The sequence below is a fragment of the Ammospiza caudacuta genome, chromosome 1 (assembly GCF_027887145.1).
Source record: "Ammospiza caudacuta isolate bAmmCau1 chromosome 1, bAmmCau1.pri, whole genome shotgun sequence".
NCBI classification, from domain to species: Eukaryota; Metazoa; Chordata; class Aves; order Passeriformes; family Passerellidae; genus Ammospiza; species Ammospiza caudacuta.
The window spans coordinates 126,087,038-126,107,181 of record NC_080593.1 but is presented as its reverse complement, the minus strand read 5'-3'; the positions used below and the strand labels follow the sequence as shown (position 1 = coordinate 126,107,181).

The window sequence follows — 20,144 nt, the reverse complement described above, 5'->3', positions numbered from 1 at the left end:
CAAACTGCAGGAAGGACCAGCAAGGTTAGGAGCTGGTAGCTTTTCTCTGCTTTGGCATAGCTGATACTTCTTGGTGGTCAAGGTCTGCTGCTCTGAGCTATTCCAAATATTTTACCACAGCTCTGCAGCACTATAGCCTGAGATGGCCTGGCCTGTATTGTGGAACAGCTATGGCTGCCCGTTACAGCTTAGCACTTCATGTGGCTAAAGTATAATTCATTAAGTCCAAGTTTAGTTGCTGGCTAAAGTCAGGGCAGTATGTTCCTGGGATCATCCCAGGAGCAGAGGATTTGGCTCAGCAGCTGCTACAGAAGCTGTGAAAGCCAGGCAAGGAGAAGGCCTGGTTCCTGAGAGTGATAGAGTCACAGCCATGTATGTGTCTGTCACTTCCTTAGCTCCCAGCTGGAATGAAACCAGCCCAAACCCCATGAAAAGCCATGGGTTGTCTACCTCCTGCAGTCCACTGAGTTTGTTGTCCTGGTCTTAGGGTGAAAAGCAAAACTAAAAAAGCATCTGGTTAACAAGCTTCCCTTTCTCTCTGACAGGAAGCCTAGAGGGGAGGGGAAAAAGTGTCGGAAGGTCTATGGGATGGAGAACAGAGATATGTGGTGCACTGCCTGCCGATGGAAGAAGGCCTGCCAAAGGTTCATCGACTAACCATTGAAATTATGCAGAGGATTTGGGGAGGGGGAGAACAACAGCAGAAGCAGATTGCTGCAGCTGCGCTGTATCACTTCCCATTTTCCCCTCCAGTGATGTTGGGGGTTTTGGTTTTTTGGGGTGGTTTTTTTGTTTGTTTGTTTTGGGGTTTTTTTGTTTTTTTTTTTTAAAGAGCTTTGTATTTCAAAATGAAGCACTTGTAGCCAAGGACAAGCACTAATTAAAACCTGTGTGGAGCAATAGAGCAAAAAAAAAAAAAGGCAAAACCAAGACCACACAACAAAATCTGTCTCAGTAAGTGTGGAAACCAGAGCAGCTATTAGTGTTCTTCTGTAAAAGAAAGGAAAATGTTAATTATTTTGCTAACTCTGTGAGCTGCTTGCTCCCTAGGATCATTTTTAACCATTTCAGTCTTTCTGCTGTGAACGTCTGTATTTGCTAAACTGAACAATTTTTCTTTTCCTGAAACGAAGATCTCTTTGAAAGCTTTCTAATAAACACTTCAGAGTCATATAAGCTACAGTTTTCTCAACAAAAGCTGTACTAAGACTGGAGACTGCTAAATAATTCTCCTGATACAAATGATCATGATTATATTTTTGAAAAGGGCATGTGGGGAAGAGTTGGGATTTTCATTTGATTGTTTATAGGAGAAAAACAAAGTTGATTTTGCAAGAAGGACAAGCAGCACTCCTGGAAGTTTTTTAAAAGAGGCACAGACCAGTGGAGTGGAACAAAGTAATTTAAGTACCAAATTGGATTTTGATCCTCTAGAGGAAGAAAAGCAGCAATGGCAAGTCACCAGCAGATACTGTCACAAGAAGTCTGAGGGAAGAAATACGGTGATGCTTGATTGAAACCCACAAGGATATGAGGGGGCTCCAGTAGCTTTTCTTATTACTCTCCCCTTTCAGAGGGGGGGTGAACAGTTGGACCAGCACAGCTGTTGCTGCAGGAGGCCTGTGAAGAACTGGTAAATGCAGCCGCTAGGATTATATGTAGTACCTTATTCAGGGAAACGATCCAGCCCAGCAGTTCTGCTTTTGCTTCCTTTTCTCTTATTTCAAAGATTGTTGTTAAGATAATGGTTCGTTCAGCTTTTTCTTTTAAAGTTACTAAGATTTATTTGATGCAAAAAATTGGTAGAGAAAAGAAAATACCCTCTTTCTGCAACATCATCTCAGAAAAAGAAGTACAAGAGCAAAGGAGCAGCATATTTGTGGTAAAAGGCCATTTCTTAACTCATTTTGATAGATGAATTAATGAGTTTCTGTGTTTGCAGTACTTGGATTGATTTGGGTATTTCAGTTTCTCTGTCCATTAGGAAGTATACACTGGAGTGCAGCAGCCTGGTGTTCTGTGTCCACTTGTATCAAATTACTGTTAATTAATGATTATTTCAAAATGCAAAATAAAGGAAGGATTTACTAGGAAGTGATGTATATGGTGAAATAATACTTATCCACCTTAAAACAATTAAAGACACAGAAGCAAAACTTTGCCTATTAATAGAGGTTGACGGGCCACAAATGACTGGGGTTTTTTTTCCATAACATTTGAACCAATTGAAATTAGACCAAATTTTTTTTTAATTGTCTAAGCTGGCTCATTCTCATAAGAAGGCTTTTAAGTATCTAAACAACTTTCTAAAATCTGGTCCAAAGTTCACTTGATAGCTTTATTAAGTGTGCAGGGCTGCTTGTGTCTGTGTAAAAGCACAAAATAACAATGCAGTAGTTTGGAATATACACTGTGGATTCCATAGGGTAGCAGTGAAAAGAAGAATCTATAATAGGAGCTACTGAAGGTTATCATCTGATTTTCTGGGAACAAGTTAATTGGGCAATCAGGTGCCTAATTTGAGCATGCTATTTCTGCAGTTATTTACAGATTGTGTAATTTACATGCACAAGTGGCAAGATACGCTTGCATGCATGCAATTACTTGATTTTTTACCCAATTGTGTTCTCTAAGTCACAAAAAAAAAAGAAAAACAGACTCTGAAATCCAGTAAGACCCTGAGATATATACACATGTGAGTGTGTATGAGTATTTTTGTATGTGTGTGTGTATATACATGTAAAACTATATATATTTTATAGTTTTATATGTGTATATAAAATCTGGAATTAACATGGAAGAGAAAGATTGTTTTCTTTACAAATAGAAAAAAAGACACTAAGGGTCAATGGATATACATAGACACTGTATTATCTTCTTTCCTCTTAGTAAAACATGGATTTTCTTTACATGTTGTCTTTTTTCAATTTCCATGGTTAAATACCTCATGGTAATTCACAGACATTTCATCTTCAAACACTGGGTTTGCTGATGGTGTACTTACTTTGATAAAACATAAAAAATTTGTGACTTTCCCAAGATATTCCTGCCAATTTGTTCCCTGCCTCCCATTTTAAAAGCACTCCAAGACTATAAAGTGTTCCATAATTCGACTGTTGTTGGACTAACAGTATTTGCCTATATACTTGTTGTTCACCTCCTTTTTGCTTTGGAGGATTTTTTTGAAAATAATGTATCAGATTGTATGTTGTTTCTATAATGTCATGGCATTGTGAGCAGCTTTCCCGAGGGCACTTGAGAAATTATTGTAATAAGATTATTCTTTATAAATTTCTGCACAGAAGAATGGTTTTGTTGCCAGACCAGATTGCCCTCTGGTACAAATTGAATATGGATTACATAAAGGACTAAAGCCACAAACCATCAAAGTTGGAGAGAAAGTTGATGTTAACGAGTCAGAAGTATAGATAAATCCTGCAGGACAAAGCTAAATTACCAGTATTTTTACTCAACCTTTTATCAGTGGTTTATATTAAATCAATTTTGGATCTTCTGGCTGTGGCATTTTGATTCCTAAGCAGGCACCTGTCGAGGTTCTGTGTCTGAGGCCAGGCCGGTGACAGCCTGTCCGTGCAGAGAATGTTCTGCAGTCACTTTGTGCTCTGAGCTCCAGTTAACTCGAGTTGCACGAGCAGCTCAGTGCCTGCTCAGATCCCCTTTGTGATCCTCACACAGCCAGCAGGAACAGAAATGTCAGCTAAGCCTCCCTTCTGCTGGCAGTACTGATCAGAATCTGGAGTAATCGCTTCCATTTTTCAGTCTCTTGCTTCTGTGTTGCTTTGGGCTGTGTCGCTGTCCTCCTAACACCTGATTTATCTCACACTTCTGCACTGACCAGTCCAAACCAGTCAGATTTCTTTGTTCTCCTGAGGAGGAGCTAGCCTGAGTGCTGTGGTCATTTATTGTCATCACTACATGTGATGACAGTTGCAGTTTTTGGTTTCTGTGTGGGAGGTAGGTAATTGTCTCTGACCCTCCAGAGAAGTCAGAAGGAATGTCTTGAACACATCATGCAGTGTCTGTGTGTTACAGGGAATTGGATGGGGGTTCATCTGTGTCAAGAACCAGAACTTGATATAAAAGTTTAAGGATCTGTTTTATTGTTAATATTATTGACAGTGGAGATCAACCATACTCATCCCAAATATTTTTCTTTAGGAAAAGAAAAATATTTTGTTGTTAAAACAAAGCTATTTCCCAATTCCCCATTCACCCCATTCCCCAAAAGATCTGGAAAATGAGATAATTTTAGAAGTGGGAAATTTTAATGGCAATTTTTAATACTGACTGTGCTCCAACTGCTCCTCTATGAAGCTATTGAACATTAAAACTCAGATCATCTTAGTCATAAAAGGGTTTCCACACAAAAAAATGTGCCTGATTCTCTAGTGCCTTGCACAAACACAACAGGAAATACTAGATGCAAAGTGAGTCAAACTTCTGTTCCAATTTGCAAGTTTACACTTTTAATCAACACCAGTCATCACCTAGCATGTACCTGTTGGCAGGCCAGCCCTGCTTGTGTGAGTAAGCTGAGCAGAATGCCTGTCTGCCATTTACTTTTCCTACAACCTTAGCCTGGTATGAATGTTAGCTGTCTAATTATCTACAAGTTCCTTGCAGTCCTTGCAGTTCCTGGCTGTCTTTATTCCTTGTCCCTTCTGTTTTTCACAATAATGACTAGATAGGCAGCAGAACAGGAGGTAAAGCTTTAGCCAAAAGCTCTTGTAGAACCTGCACAACAGATTCCAGCACCATGCAGTGTCCCAGATGTTCTTGGCACTAATTTCATTCTGTCACTCATTCTGATCCAGTACATTGGGATGGTTCTCTACTGCTTGCTGTGGCCTGGAACCAGCTAAAATGGCCCTGTTGAGAATCCAGGACAATCGTTGTGTTGCACTGCAAAGTGATTTCTTTCTTCTGCCACCTGTAAATGTCTTGGAACATGATCTTGGGAGCAGGACATGGAATTAGAGGCTTGGTAGCCATTTGCAGAGATGTTGGAGATTGTCAGTGAGTCTTCCTTCTGTTCAAAGTTAGAGGCATCTGCTGGTGACAGTTGTGCTGCACCTTTTCTTAGAAACATTTTGATACGGAAACATTTGTAAAGCTCATCTTGATCTTATATTTTATTCAATCTTCTTGTGAGGTGGTAGCACTGGAACTGAGAGCAGTGTGGAGTTTGGACTTTAATCTGCATTTGTCAGGTTTTTCTAGTACATAACCAGGCAGGTATAAGGTATCATAATGTAGATTTTATTCTAGTACAAGTTCAGCGGAGTTTTATGGCACCTTTGGAAAATACCTAGAAGGAAGTCATGGGCAGAAATTAAGCTGAGCATTTAGATACACTGTCTGTCTGCTAGATGGGAGCAGCCTTTCTTTGCATCCATATGGAGCTGGAAAATCTTAACAGCCAATGTACATCTCCACTTGAGTGTCCACTTGAACTGCTCTTTCCATCTTGGACTACAGTGCTTTCACACTGGCTGTCCTCTCAGTTCTATCCAAGTGAGGGGTTTAAGGAGCTGTATGTCTCCACTTGCAACTTTTTGAGCTTATTCCTCAATACAGAAAGCACTCATCATGTTCCTTGTGCTTCACACAGACCATTTGTAACAGCAGTGCAGAAGGACTCTGGGAACAGGGAAATCAGCCTGTTTCTGATGGCAGCAGCCAGAAGAAAGTACAGGTTGCTCTGGTGTTTCCTCACATTCACAGCAAGAATTTTTTCAGCTGATGAAACAGAAGAGAATAGATAAATTTAGTAACAAGCTGGTGTTCTGTGTCTGTTTTGACACATCTTGACACCTAGAATTTTCTCCTTATGTATTTGAATCTGAATGTGAGATCTCTCATATACCCTTGAGGGAAATAAATTTAGCAATATAAATGCTCTTTCAGCATTAAATCTGAATTCTTTATGTAATTAAAACTAAAGATGGACTTGAACATTCTAAAATGTTTGAGTGTTGGTATTTACTACTTGCCAATCCTCTTAAAGATTCAGGTTTGATTCTAGAGTCCTTAACATAGTATGTGATACCCAGTATCAATTAATATATGATGTTTAATGGCAATGGCCAGATAAACAAAAATTACTAGAATGTTTGTATAAAGCTGTCTCTGGAAGACAGGAAAAAGAAAACAGTTGAAACAGATTTCCTCAGGGAACGTGAGAGGGCTGTAAAGGCAGGATGTGAGTTTGTTTGAATGGAAGATATCTAAGAGAATGATTTTTTTTCTATTTTAGGCAAAATGGAAAAAGCAATATGTCACTACTTGAATTATTAAAATTAGAATTAAGCACTAATTGATGAACATGATCTTACTTAATGCTGTAGCTTAGGAAGTTCCAAGTACAAAAAAAAATTACATAAAAATACAGAAAATTAGCTTAAAACATAACCTATTTTAATGTAAATCTATAAATTTGTGTAAATCTTTTCAAGATCTAGTGTAAATAGAAGGGCTTCTTGTCTACAAAGTTGCTTGGTCAAAACATGCTTTGTCTGTAATTGAATTATTTCTTACCAAATGACTTCAGCAAGCAAAAAAGCAGTATGTCAGCATGATATCCTGGAGAGTGGTGTACTGCGCTTTGCAAAGGGCTACTTCTACATGAAATTAAAAGAAAACATGTCATCACATATTTTTGTCATATCTGCAAAGGTATCAGCTTCAGTAAACCAAGGTTTAGAATTGGGCTGTCTAGGGTTTTGAAATTCCACAAGTTTTTTTTGCAAATTCTCAATTTTGCTTTATTTTTACACAGAAAAATCCTATTTGATCTGTAATAATCTTTTCCTATCAATTCTTTTTCCTGTGTCCAGGCACTCTGTTTTTCAGCTGCCCAAATGTGTATAATGAAGTGAACAAAAATCAGCATCCTCTGTATTAGGAAGTACAAATGTAAATAGCATTTACATGGTATCAGAATTTTCATTATCAGTGTTTAACTGTAGTAATTAATTCTTAAAGTGATGCCAACAAATCTTTCAGGGAAGGGGAGCACATAGTGTGTGAATTACAAAGTACAATTGCACAGACACAGAACTGCTGATGTTACAGAACAAAATGTAGGCTCAGGTTCACCAGAGCACTCGAGATGTGTTTGCCTCCACCTGGGGAGTTTGCTGAGGAGACTCCTCATGCTCCTGAAGTTTGGCACACATTTTTGAGCTCTTCTGAAATCAGGCCTTGGCCAGAGCAGATACTCCTATAGCTTTGTGTGAAATATGCACTTTGTGGGACAATCTACCTTTTCCTGGATTTATGCAATTTATCTCGTATTTAGAAGACCAGACAAATTTACAGAATTTTTTTATTATGGTTTTTTGCATTGCAGAAGGGAAGGTGAGAAAGAGACAAGTTCAGCTGTACATTTCAGCATGTGAAAGCATTGTTTAAGTTTGTAAAAGATGTGTATTTGATATCAAGCTCAAAGAAATCTACTTGAGCTCACTGAATAAAAAAATACATGATAAGCAGGTCACATTAAATAAATTTCTCTTGTTCCATCTGTATTTCCTGTACACTCAACACTCCTCCAGGCAACTGGAGGCATAGGAGCTCTGAGTATGCAAGGAAATAAATGAGTTTACCTAAAAACTTTAGAAATACTGTGTTTTTAAGCCACATATGATGTTGCCTATGTGTAATTTTTAGTGTTAGAAGAAAATAGACAGTAGCCTTATTAATCAGGTGCAATACTTACAAAGGGCTAAATTAGGGGAACAAGTGATGTGTGTTTGTACATCACTGCAAGCATGCACTCTCTGAAAATGAACTTTTATAGCACTGGGATCTTAATACCTCTCTGAAATTATAATGTTGGTATAATTTTATAACTGCTTATTATGCATTATAATGTATAGGATTTGGGAATTCCTAAGAACCAAAAGGAGGAGGGAGAAATTGTAAATCACGTAGTGATTTAGTAAATCACATAGTGGTATGTTATTTTCCATGACAAAAGTAAAGTAAAACACCTTTACAAAGCCGCACAAATTCTGGATAATTGAAAGAAAAAAAATCTACTTCCCTTGGTTACAGAGACAGTTTAGTCTGAAATTTCCCTTGATTTGTCTCTTGTATTTCCTCAAAGTTTCGGGGGGTTTTTGTATTCTGATGGTGAAAACATTCCTAAATTTACCAGTATTTGGCTTGAATGGTATCATTTTGAAAAAAACTTTTAAAATTGAGTTCTTTATGATACTGTACAGTCCGAATGAGATCATGCAACTTGATCTGCTCCAGCTTAAGTAGAGAGTTCATACAAGCAGAAGATTACAGGAAAAGATTGCATTGAGCATTCATTGTTCAGTCATGAGAAAGATCTGAACAATCAAACTAAAAGCTCCACTCATATATTGGTCCTCTCCATCTTCACTGCCAGGTTGATGGAATACAGGCTGCCATGTACAGTGTATCTGGCTATCTCACCCCTGTTTGGGGATTTTTTTGCTGATAAATAATGAAATACAGATTATCTTCCCATCTCTCTTACTGGTTTTGTCTTGTGCTTTGAGTGCAGAATTAACTGAAAGACAGAAATAATCAGGTCTGTTGAACAGAGACTGTTTGGTTCTTTCCCTGTTTGACAGACTTGTAACAAAGGGCCAAAGTCCAAATGCAGAGACAGTAGGCAAAGGGGCTTGAGCCAGTCAGACAGGACCTGAAAAAAAGTGCTCAGAATTGGATCCCAGTAGGAGAAAACTAGTCTTAAGCAGTCAATTACACAAGTTCTGTGGTTGATTTTTGGTGGTTTGGGGTCTTTTTTATGCATTACAAGTCTGGTAAAAAGTCTTATTACACAATTAAGAGCAGAATGCAGATCCCATTGTAACAAGCTGAGCCCTCACAGCAGTACAGGTTTTCTCAGGAGAGTTCAGCTATCCCCATGAATAACTTCATTGACCAGGGCTGTTCACACAGGTAATGCTTGTAGAACAAAGGCACATGGGTTTTCCTCTGTGTACTTTCCACTGGGATTGGGAGTGTGAAATTGTGAATCTGCCTTTCTGAGGGCATTGAGAATTGTGTATTCAGCTTTGTGAGAGGGATGGATACAGTGGATACCTCTGCACATGTGCAGGGCTCTTGGAAGAGTTTCTAGTAATACCGAAGTGGCAGCACTCTGGATGTGTTACCTGGTGCCAGATTGCAGAGCTGTTAGGCTGGTGGTATTGAGCCTGTAATCTGTCCTGCTGACACCAGCCCCAGGGAGAAGGGGTTTCTCAGTATGGGATCCAGGATAGCCTGCCCCTTGTGAAATGAGTCACCAGCCCCACATCCCTGTGCTGTTGGCTCCAGTGCTGCCTTTGCTGTGTCCAGCCTGGGGGAGGTTGGTTATCCACATGCATTCATGACGCGTTCATAGTACAGAACACTCTTTTGAAGAGAAAGAATCTCTTTTTCAACTATTAAAATCAAACTGTGGAATAGCTTTTATGTTACAGAAAGTTGCTGAATGAGGGCCAGCATTGTCAGACTTTGAATCGGGCATGGTTGTGTCCCTTGTGTCCCTCTTTCCAGAGCCATGCTGCTGCAGCTTCCGTGGGGGCTCTCACAGACCCCCTGTACCTTAACCAAGTTTTTCCCAAACATTTGCTGGAACCCAGCACTGAGCCCTAAACCAAGTTGGACCCCCAGTAAAGGAGGCTCTTTCCAGCTCTTTCCCAACTCTTAGACTACCTAAGTTAGTATTTCATTAGTAGACCTTTGTAAAGGGAACATTGCCCCATTGCTTGCCTTTGGCATTTCTAACACAGCACCATCCACTGCTGCATTTGCAAAGAGCCAGACATCATCTTGGTCAGTCATGGAATTTGGGGATATTGTTTTAGATTGAGACCTCTGCATCCTGCGTCAGGCTGTAGTTCCACAGCAGGTTAAGGTGACATAAGCTTGTGCTGCTGTTGAAAAAGCTCTTCATACCCTCAGCAGAGACATTTCTAGAGAGAAGTTTCCTGAGTTATGCTGGCTTGAGCCAGTCCTGTAAGTGTAGGTCTGTGTGAAATGCTAGATAGCTCATGGCCTGCTGGGTCTGTGCCCTGCTCTGTCATGGGGCAGGCATGGTAGTGCTGGCTTTATCCCACTCTGTCTTGTCTGGACTCTCATTAAGGATCTGAACTTGAGCATACCCCTTCAGCATTAAACTCAGGAGAGCTCCACCTATGGCTGGTGGCATTGATTTTGTTATGAAATTAAATATATGGGGGGAAAGAGAGGAATTAGATCAATAACTGTACGTCCAGTGCATCTTAAGTCTGCATCTTAACTGCACCATGATTTTGCTAAGCAGATATTGGAGGAGTTAAGGGATGTGAAAAACAACATTACTGGATCCTGTTCCTCTCTGGAACCAGTCTGGAATGATTCACAGTAATCTCAGGCAAGGGGCTGGGAAGTCATGACCTCTGTGAATCTCTGGGCTACAGAGAATCAGGGTGTGCTTCTTACCCAGACATAGTAACAACCAGGAATGATCCTCAGCTGCTTTGCTAGTGCAGAGTTTCAGCCTCTTTTTATTACAGCTTCAGTTTAATAGTGATGGGAATGCTGGGCAAGAGGTAAAGGGCATCAGGGAACTGGAGAAAGGACCATCAGCCCCCGTTGCAATGTGGGGTTTTTAACTCTCTGAAACAGCAAGCATGTTTTCTTGTCACTTGCTATTCGTGTTGTCTCATGTAAGAAAAGTGTTTCCATCATAGAAGGGGGGAAATTTAGCACAGGGTAAGTAGCTGTAGGAAACTAAAACCCCAACTGCCTAGTTTTTATGAGTAAGGGATTTCTAAAATATTCTGCTTGCAGAAGACTGCAGTATTTATATCCACACATCCTTTTTTCTTGCTTCAGTGACAAAAGCGAAATACCTGCCTGCATACATTGTTCTTCCTTTGTTTCCTATCAAATCTTGTTTCAGAGAGTATAAAGTAAGTTCCAGTTCTTTTTTAAAACCATTTTTTCGGAATTATTATTTTTAGAAGCTGAGCATTTCCTCTTTCACTTCAGTGTAAAATTACGGAGCTTTAATTTGCTCTGCATTGCACTTTATATAATTTTTTCACATTTTGGGCCATGTATTTTTGATACACAGAACAGTAAGCATTTTATTAATCTAGTTTTAACTTGAAATTAACCATGAAACGAAGATGTTTTTATAAAACTGCAAATTCCCTAAAATACAGTAAATAATTTGTTTGGGTCAGAGACATTTTCTAATGATACATTGAGAAATATGATAGCTTCTGAGATTATTTATCATTTGGTAAACTCAATACATTCATGGATATTATGGTTTAAAGTGGAATGTGAATGAGAAGAACACAAAGTTCTAGATGGTAGATTTCCTTATATGCAAAACCTGCATTAGTTTAATTGATAAGGGTTTAAACAAATAGCCTAATCTAGTTTAAAGAAGTGTGCAACTGTTTAATAGGCAAGTTTAAAATGCCAGGAGCTCATAGAAATTTGGAAATGAGTTTAAGTTGAGCAGCCAGGAGCTGTTTCTCCGCGTGCTGTGCAGTGGGCAGCCTGTGAAGCCCCTGGGCTCTGCAGGCAGTGAACTCCTCCTGGTACAAGGCAGCAGCAGAAGCCATAGGAGAGTTTGGATTTTCCTCTTTAAACAGCCACTCTCCCAGCTTGCAGGGCCACTGCCAGGTTGGCAGTAGTATTTCCATTTGGCTTTTCCTGACTTCATCCCCACTAGTTTTGGGAACTAGTGTCCTAAAGACAATCCTTTTGTTCCTAAGTGAATTAATGAGCCTATCTTCCCTCTGGTTTTGGTGTTAAGCTTGCAGCACTCACACTATTGCACATAGTTTGTCTTAATTTGTAGATGCCAGTTTCAGCATTTTAAACAAAGAACAGCTACTCTGCCCCAGCACAGAATCATTTTAAATCTTATGGAGCATGCTGAAAAATAAAGACCTTTTTGACTTTTACTTTGTCCAAACTCTTTATTCCAAATCACACGAAGAAAAGTGGGGAAAACAAGGCACATGGCAGTGAAGAGGGGAGAGAGAGACAGCAATGCTCATTTCCTTCCCAGGGTGAATAATTCCTGGGCTCCCCTCTCCCAGGCTGAGTGTGTGTGTGCATGGACCATGCACAGCTTAGAAGTCATGTAAAATCCATCCTTGAAAAAGCTCTTAGTTGGCCACCTCCCAGAGACCCCAGCTCCTTTTCAGAGGCTTCCAGACATTCTGCTCATTTCTACATCCATAGGTAAAAGCAAAAGCTGCCTGCTGCTCCAATAGCCTGGGTATAGCTTCCCCTTGGACTGCAAATGTATCACCTTGCCATTTTTAATCAAGCTGCAGTTCTTCCTGCAAAAGATGGGCATGATCCAGGAGTTTGTGTGTGCTGCAAAGCTGTTGTGTCCTTCCAGGGAGCTCTGGGAGTCCCTGGAGCGAGGTGAGCACACGGCCAGTGCTGTGCAAGCCTTGTGCTTAACACCAGTGGTACCTGTGCTGAAGAGAAGTGTGGGCTGATGCCACCTGCCCATCCCACCCCAGAAATGAGGGCTACACAGCATGGTTCAGCTCTTGGAACTATGGGGCAAAGCAAGCTTAAAACCTTTATAGTGATCACGGGGTGTCTGAAAACTCAGTCCGTGCTTGGCTGAGGAACAAGAGCAATGACAGGCCCTGTCCCAGGTGGTTCTGTCAGGCAGCACAGATAACAGCTCTGTGGCCCAGCTGGGTGCTGTATTTCCATGTATGTTTGAAGGAAGCTTTAGAAGAGAAGACTTGCAGATGCTATTCCTTCACAGTCTGGTTGGATTCTGTGCTCTGGGGCAGCCTATGGGCTGGCACAACACGTTTAGGTAAGGGGCTTCCACTAACAGTGACTTAGACATTGCAAAAAACTGTTTCTTGTAAGAAACAGGTGCTTTTCTCATTCTTACAACATTAAAAACACACAACAAGATGCCACCATACAGACCTTTGTCAAATTCTCCCAGTCTCCTGTAGCAACAGCAGCTGGGGAGAGCTCAAGAATTCTGAGGACCTTGGTCATAACTCATCAAAAGGCCTCTGTAGTCCACTGCCACTGAAAATGATTTAGTGCTGGATCAAAGCCACCCAGACTTGGGCCCTGCAAAACTCCTCTGAGAATTCTGCTGTTATTTCATAAGAAAAAAGGTGTTAAAATCTTTGTGTCAGCAAATGAGTCAAAAATCTGCCTGCTGAACCAAGAGTACTTCCAGTGGACTTCAGATGTCTTGGGAGTCATTCTCAGTACAAGTCAGGACTCTCCAAACATTTCAGGTTTTTTTCTTAAATTAGAAACATTTGCAAAATTAGCAATATGCATATTAATGCCTAAAAGTTGATAAAAATAATTGAGTTAAGGTACTGAGAAGTATTTGCTTGCACCTGAAACTTTAAAGAATGAATTTGTGATGTGCTAAGCACGAGCTCCTGAGTTTCACCAACACAGTAAACCACCTTTGTACAGAGTAATTCTGTAAAAATTTAGAAGGTTTTTTTTTTCTCAAGTTACTCAAGTAGATCAAGTAATGAATAATTTGTTTCTGATCAATGCATTTTAGAATGAGCAAATCTTATCCTCTTGCACTTCTAATCATTGTTTGTATGGAAAAAAAACCTTTACTACTTTTCCATTTCCCAGTGAATGATCAGTTCACTAAGCAACAGGCAATGTTTCTTGACTTTAGATGGCAAAATATGCTTAGATAATTTTACTCTCCTCCATGTGAATCTGGTTATATGAGATCCTTACCTTTTTCTAGCTTCAAAAATGCTTTTGTGCAAGCTCCACAGATACAGTTCAATAAAAATTGCAAGGAAGAATCTAAGTCAAATGCTAAGTAAAAATCAAGGTCATGAAACAAACATGAAGATAAAGTCTCATGAGAAAAGTCAATCCATTGCTGAATTAAATATTGATTAGCAGAGAGTAGTGATCTTTGTTAAAATTACATTTAGAAGCAGACCACTGTGTTTTAGTGTCACAAGTGACAAAGGGGTTTTTCTTCAGAAAAAGTGCAAATGGGAAAAAAAACCATTCAAATAGATCATTTAGACCAAGATTTTCTCAATTTAAGCCCATCCTGCCTGTTACATTACTGTTGTATGTTCAGGAATGCTCAGGACAACAGACATTCCTCACAGGAAGCACATAGGTTCCAAAGTGTCAACTAAATGAAAGTGAGCAAACTCATAGGATTTTCTTAGTACTAGCTCAGCTATTGCAAAAAACGGACCAAAAACAAAACAACAAAAAGCACTACTCACTACTGAACTAGAATTTAAGCAGCTTAAAAGAGCCATGTTTTGATCTAGTTCACACACCATAGCTAAAGCCAGGTTTCTGTTGGTTTGTTTGTTTGTTTGTCTTTTGGGGTTTTTACTTCTTAACAGCCTTCAGAGCAGGGCCTGTCATTGCTGAGATGACCACGGTTGAATAGGAATCTCTTGAAATCCTAAAACACGTGATTAGAGAAACAACAGACTTCAAATGAAAAACTACTGAAAAATTATCTCAAAAAAGCAAAAAGAAAAGTTAATTCTCTGTTTGGGAAATGCCATTCAGCTACCATTAACTCCCAGGTTGTGTGTCTAACTGACATCCTGTAGCTTTGTCAGCTCACATTTTTGTTAAAAGCAGATGTGATTAAACAACATAGCAAAGGACCTTCCTTTGGTCTTTGTAAATGAATGTATACATACAAACTATGCATTTTCACACAGCTGCTTACTGTATCTTGAATCACTTCAACCTTTCCCCTTAGCTTAGAAACCCTCAAACTTAAGGAGCAGAAGGTGTGTCCCACCTCCTTTGGCAGATATTTGTCTCCTGTCTTGTTTCTGCTCTCCAAAATCCTTAGATGCAGGACAGAGCAATGCTGAGCTGGAGAGCCCAAGGAGCAGAGGGGCCTGTGGCCAAGTCAAGGCCCAGTTTGGGCTGCCAGGCGCAGTGTGGCCAGGCAGAGGTGTGGTGTGAGTGCTCCCCTGCCAGAGCTGCTCCAGCCCCAGCGCCTCTGGAACCCTGGCTCAGCATCCCGGGTGCTGGGGCGGCCGAGCGGGGCTGGCAGCGCTCTCAGCCGGGCTCAGGAGGAGCTTGCAGCTACTCAGAGAGCTGTGCCAAGGAGAGGCCACTGCCCCTGGGCTTGCAGTGCCATCCTGCCCTTGGGACAGCCTTTCCAGCCATCCCTGCAGCCCAGGCTCCTTCTGACCATCCCTTCCCCACCGTGCGAGGCAGGGATGGCTCCACAGTTGTGGTCTCACTGCTGGCACCTGCCCCAAGTGCTCAGCCCTTCATCCTCATCACTGGGGACTTCAGGGCCGGGGTGTGCAAGGGACAAAGGATCAGAGCTTGGGTTTAGTGCACCTTCTGTTGGAAGGGAGCAGGGAAGATGGAAAATGGATGTCTTGTTCTTGCAGCCGATGTAATTAAATGTGGGGAAAAGATACTGCATGCAACATTTCTTACTTCAGTTTTGGGTTGTTGCTGTAATGTACATCAGCCCAGTCTACTCAATGAAGCGTGTTTCATATGCTTTATCCTACAGGAAGAAAGACCAAAAAAGTAGAAGTAATAAGAATATCCTTGCTTTAGACTAAAGCAAGCATGGATTCAACAACAAAGAAAGATTTTGTTTATATGCAAACTGTTTAAATGTTTGATACCAGTATGAAGGTAGTCATATTCTTATGTATCCAGAGATTTGCACTCATCTAGGTTATGTTAATTAAAAATATTTTTGAGGTATGTATTTGTATTTGAGGGGCCAAGCCTTTAATTTTATATTCTTTACAAGAATTAGTGTGGCGATTATGTTTTTCCGTTTCTTGAGCTACCTGCCCACCCATGCTAGTTGTTCATTTGCAGAAAGAATATTTTCACTACTTCAGAGGTTTTTGGTTGATTGTTTTCAAAGGGAACCTGCCCCAGAGAGTTCCACAGGATTGTCCAGTGTGAATGGAGGCTCTCTGGAGCAGCAGGACGTGGCCTGTCACTGCAACAGACACACATGGATTCATTTCCCTGCAATCTGCAACTGCCCTGTGGGCCTGGGGTAGCTCCAGCTGCAGTCCCTCAAATCAAAGCTCTGACTGACCCTGTCAGTCCTTTGCTGTCACTTACTATCACAAAGTTAACTTTTTACAACGAGGAAGAGCTTCCAACTCTGGCACTGATGGAAATACTGAATACTTTTAATATATATATATATATATATATATATATATATATTTGGAAAGTATTTGAACAGTGTTTTGTCTTTTTTTATACAACTTTTAGCCAAATAGAAAAATTCTGATTATTACTTCTGTGGATACCTGTCCACCTGTAAATAAACTCATATATTCAGGTACATGAACCTGAAGAAAAAAATAATAAAGACTGTTAGGGGCTATGCGCTTTGCTAGCTCCTGGTTCCTTTGTACATAAGAGGTAACTGTTTAAATGTGGGGTGGGGTTTTTTTTAATTTACCTGTTGTTCCTCTAAAGAAAGAAGAAGAAAAAAAACTTTTGACTTAGTTTTCTCTTTTCTGAGTTAATACAAAGATTTTCTAACTTTTTACTGCAGAAATGGATAAATACCTGGTGCTAAGTGAATGTGAGTCAAACTGGCCATAACAGACACACCAGTTAGAATGCACTTTTCCTGTGGCACACAATGTATTTTCTCAGAAGGGACTTTCAAAGGACTGTCAGATGTTTACATTTCTTCTTGTTGCCCCAAATAGTTTTGAATATTCAAATAACTTCCAAAAATAAAGTCATGGTCCATTACTGATGCGACAAATCCTTACATTTAAGTATCTACAACAGCTTTGTACAAATACCATTTTAGAGATAGTTGAAATATTGGGCTTTCATACTTTGTAATGCTTTGATGTGACAATAAATATGCTGTTGCTATCTAGTCTAACCTCATTGTAGACCTGTAACTCCCTGTTTCTGGTTATGTCATGAATTGCACTGGCTTGAATTCAGCCAAATACTGACTGTTCAGCTGAAATATTCCGACTGTTATGATGTCCACAAAACATTAATTAAATGCACTTGTATCTGACTACCATGGAGTATGTCAAATTATTCATGTAATAAATCCCTAGTGTATATAACTTCTGTTAGTTGTTTATGTGAACCTCAGTTCCTTCCCAGCCATGAATGCCTGTGCCTCAACCAAGGACCAGCTGGAGTCAGTCAGTGATAACCTGTGCATTGACTTAGTTAGGAGCAGGGCTGATTCCCTTCCCTTTCATCAGAGGGCTGATGTTTACACATTGTAAGCAAAGACACACAGGACAAGGATGTTGAATTCTGAGTTTTGCCCCTGCCAATTTGAAGTTCAGCCTTTAGCTGGTGACTGTGGTTTCCCACTTCCAGGCTCACGCTGCTCCTCCTGATGCATTCTGCAAGCAACATTTCCCCTGTCCTGCTCCTGCCTGGCAGCCTCCCTGTGCACAGCAAGGAGCAATCCTGGCAGCAAAGAAGGTACAGAAATTAAAAGCAGGTCTCCTCCTACCCACATATGCCTTTTCTTTGCAGGTTTTCCTGGAAGTTTTGTGCAGGGAGGGAAGGGAAGAGGTAAAATATGACTTGGCTGAGGCTGTCGGATGCTAAATCAGCTGTGATTGCCTCACGTTTTCCTTTCTTCTAAAATAAGGGGTACAGTTTTCAAAAATGCCCATCTGACTTCTCTATAGGCCCTACCCAGCCCATCACTTCTCAGTAAGTCAGTTTTAAAAAATGGTGCCTGTGCCTCTAAATCACATGGGACTCTGGATAACATCTCTTACAATGCCTTTCTCCTAGGTCTGGAAATATGCTCTGGAATTACAAGGACCTGATGCAGCTGCTGCAGCTTACCACAGTGCTCGTTATCAGCCACACATAGTTTTACTCTCCCAGAAGTGTTCTTTGCAAAATACAGATCAGGCAGCAAAGGATCGTTTGGCCAGGATGTGCCTTCGCCATAGGAAAGTTGATGAAGCTACTGCTTGAAGCTTGCGAGCTGGAGGGGCATCCCTGAAAAAAGGAGTAGTTTGTTGCGGAAAAAAAAAAAGTATAAACTAATACCATTTCTGTCCAAATTCTTGACTCCCAGCTTTGTTAGGTCATATTTAGGTTTTCCTTTGGCTAATGCGTTCCTACCTCCTGCTGCAGTGCCAAGCTCAATGTAAATATCAAGGCTGTTAAAGTTAATGAGTGCTTTAATCACTCTCCTTGTGCTCGCATTTTCCTCCCTTCGAGCAGCACCTCCCCAGCACACCCGTGCGCGCTCGGCCACCTCTCCAGCGGAGGAAATCCGTGAACAAACCCGTTCTCCGGGCCAGAGGCGGAGCAGCTCTGGCCAGAAGGCTCCGCCCTGCTCTCAACGAGAGGTCCCGGTGCCGGCAGCCGGGCGTGTCCGTCCGTCCGTCCGTCCGCAGCCAGGGATGTGCAGCCCCAGGCACGGCTGGAGCGCTCCCTGCAGCTGCTGGAGCAGCCGCCTGTCTCCACAGCCCCTCCTGCCCCGCAGGTACTCAGAGCTGCCTCACTTGGACCATTAGAGTGGGAATCCCATGGCTGACTCCTGTAGATATAAAAAGAAAGGGATTTGAAGTCGTATAATTACCAAAGAAGCGTTTAAGTGATGTTTCAGAGTAAATTCCACTAATTAAATGCCACTTTAAGAGATAATAATCTCTGCTGTAATTGATGTTTCTGAAGACAGATGGGCTGTCTTCAGAATTAGAGTTCTTATCATGTTTCTGCATTAAAGGGATTCCATTTTAGACCAAAATTCAATACTTGTGCTTCCCTCCCTCCACTCCTGCACAGGCTTAGTCTCTTTTTGATCCAGTTCTGCACTGAGACATGACTAGCTTAGGTGCATTTGGTTCAGAAATACTTCACAACCTTATGAACTTCCCAGAGAAAATTTTGAGACTGAATGATTCGGTCTCTACCTGACCCTGCATCAGTAACTTTCTGTAACCTAATTCCTTGTAGTAAAATAATTCACTAGATTCAAATTTAGACTTCAAATAATCTTAGCAGTAAGAAAACAATTTCTGTTTCAATGAGCTGTGTGTTTTGTACTGTGCATGCTGCCATTGTCCTGCTTTATTCTACTGCATTTGAGACCTGTTCTCCAAATGTGGCCTCACAGAATCATTGTGTTATAACATTACTTCTGATGTGAGGTCTGCATGGAAATCTGCTGCACCAGAAGCAACTTTTTAGCAATGCAAATGTCACTTAGAGAACAATAATATTATTTTGGTGCCCTTAAGCAAACATATTATTTTCCAGTTTATTTGCCTAAACTGCCAACTTTTTTCTCTCTCCCACACACTCATCTCTATGATGCCAAGAAAAATATTTATGTTATAAAAATTGTTTGAAGACTAAGCTACACTTCTCTCTCTAGCTTACAAAATAAAAAGCAAAAATTATGTTAAGATTCATGTTCTAAAATTAACTTTGGAGAGGAAAAAGAATTTGCACCTTCCTGAATTATATTTTGCCTGTTTATCCCCAGGAGATACCACTGTGAATAGACATAGCTCTTCTCTTTTTTTTTTTTTTTTCATAATTTTTAGGGAAGGAGAAGCATTTTCAGACACATTTATTTCAATGTAAGGCAAATGTCAAGCAAATTTCTCATTACTCTACCTCAGCTTTGCCTTGTGATACCTATTGTAAAGTCTTGCTCTGAGACAAGACTTGATTGGTTTTTTTCCAAGTTGTAAAAAGCCAAAAGTTACAGGTGGTGAGAAAGGGAGGAGCCACTACCAAGGACTGGATTAAAACACCAAGGTTGTTTTTAACCAAGCAAGGGCCACAGCTTCAAGTGTCTTGTCTGACTCTTACAATCACTAGACATTCATTTCAGTATTTTTCAGTAATATGTGAACATTCCCCTTGGCTATAGGCTAAAAGCAAACTTACCCATCCTTCCCAGAGTTTCAAACTGTTAGCTTTGCAGGCTTTTTAGCTTTCCTTCTAAATACCATAAGCAGTATAGTATATATCTCTATAAAAGTATATATATCTATATCTTAGTATATACATCTATAAAAGATACATGTGATAATATGTGTGTGTGTATATATATTTCTGAGATGCTTTTCACAAAATTAGTTTTCATA

At 40.4% G+C, this 20,144-nt stretch overlaps 1 protein-coding gene across 1 annotated transcript in view; it reads left to right on the top strand.

Moving 5' to 3' along the window:
- The window catches only part of ZNF704 (zinc finger protein 704), a 92,955-nt gene extending 84,430 nt beyond the window's left edge, over nucleotides 1-8,525 (top strand). The window contains exon 9 of the mRNA XM_058823085.1: nucleotides 546-8,525. Within this exon, the coding sequence (XP_058679068.1) occupies nucleotides 546-657 (112 nt within the window). The 3' untranslated portion in view covers nucleotides 658-8,525. The remainder of the gene's footprint in view (nucleotides 1-545) is intronic.
- Nucleotides 8,526-20,144: the final 11,619 nt, after the last annotated feature.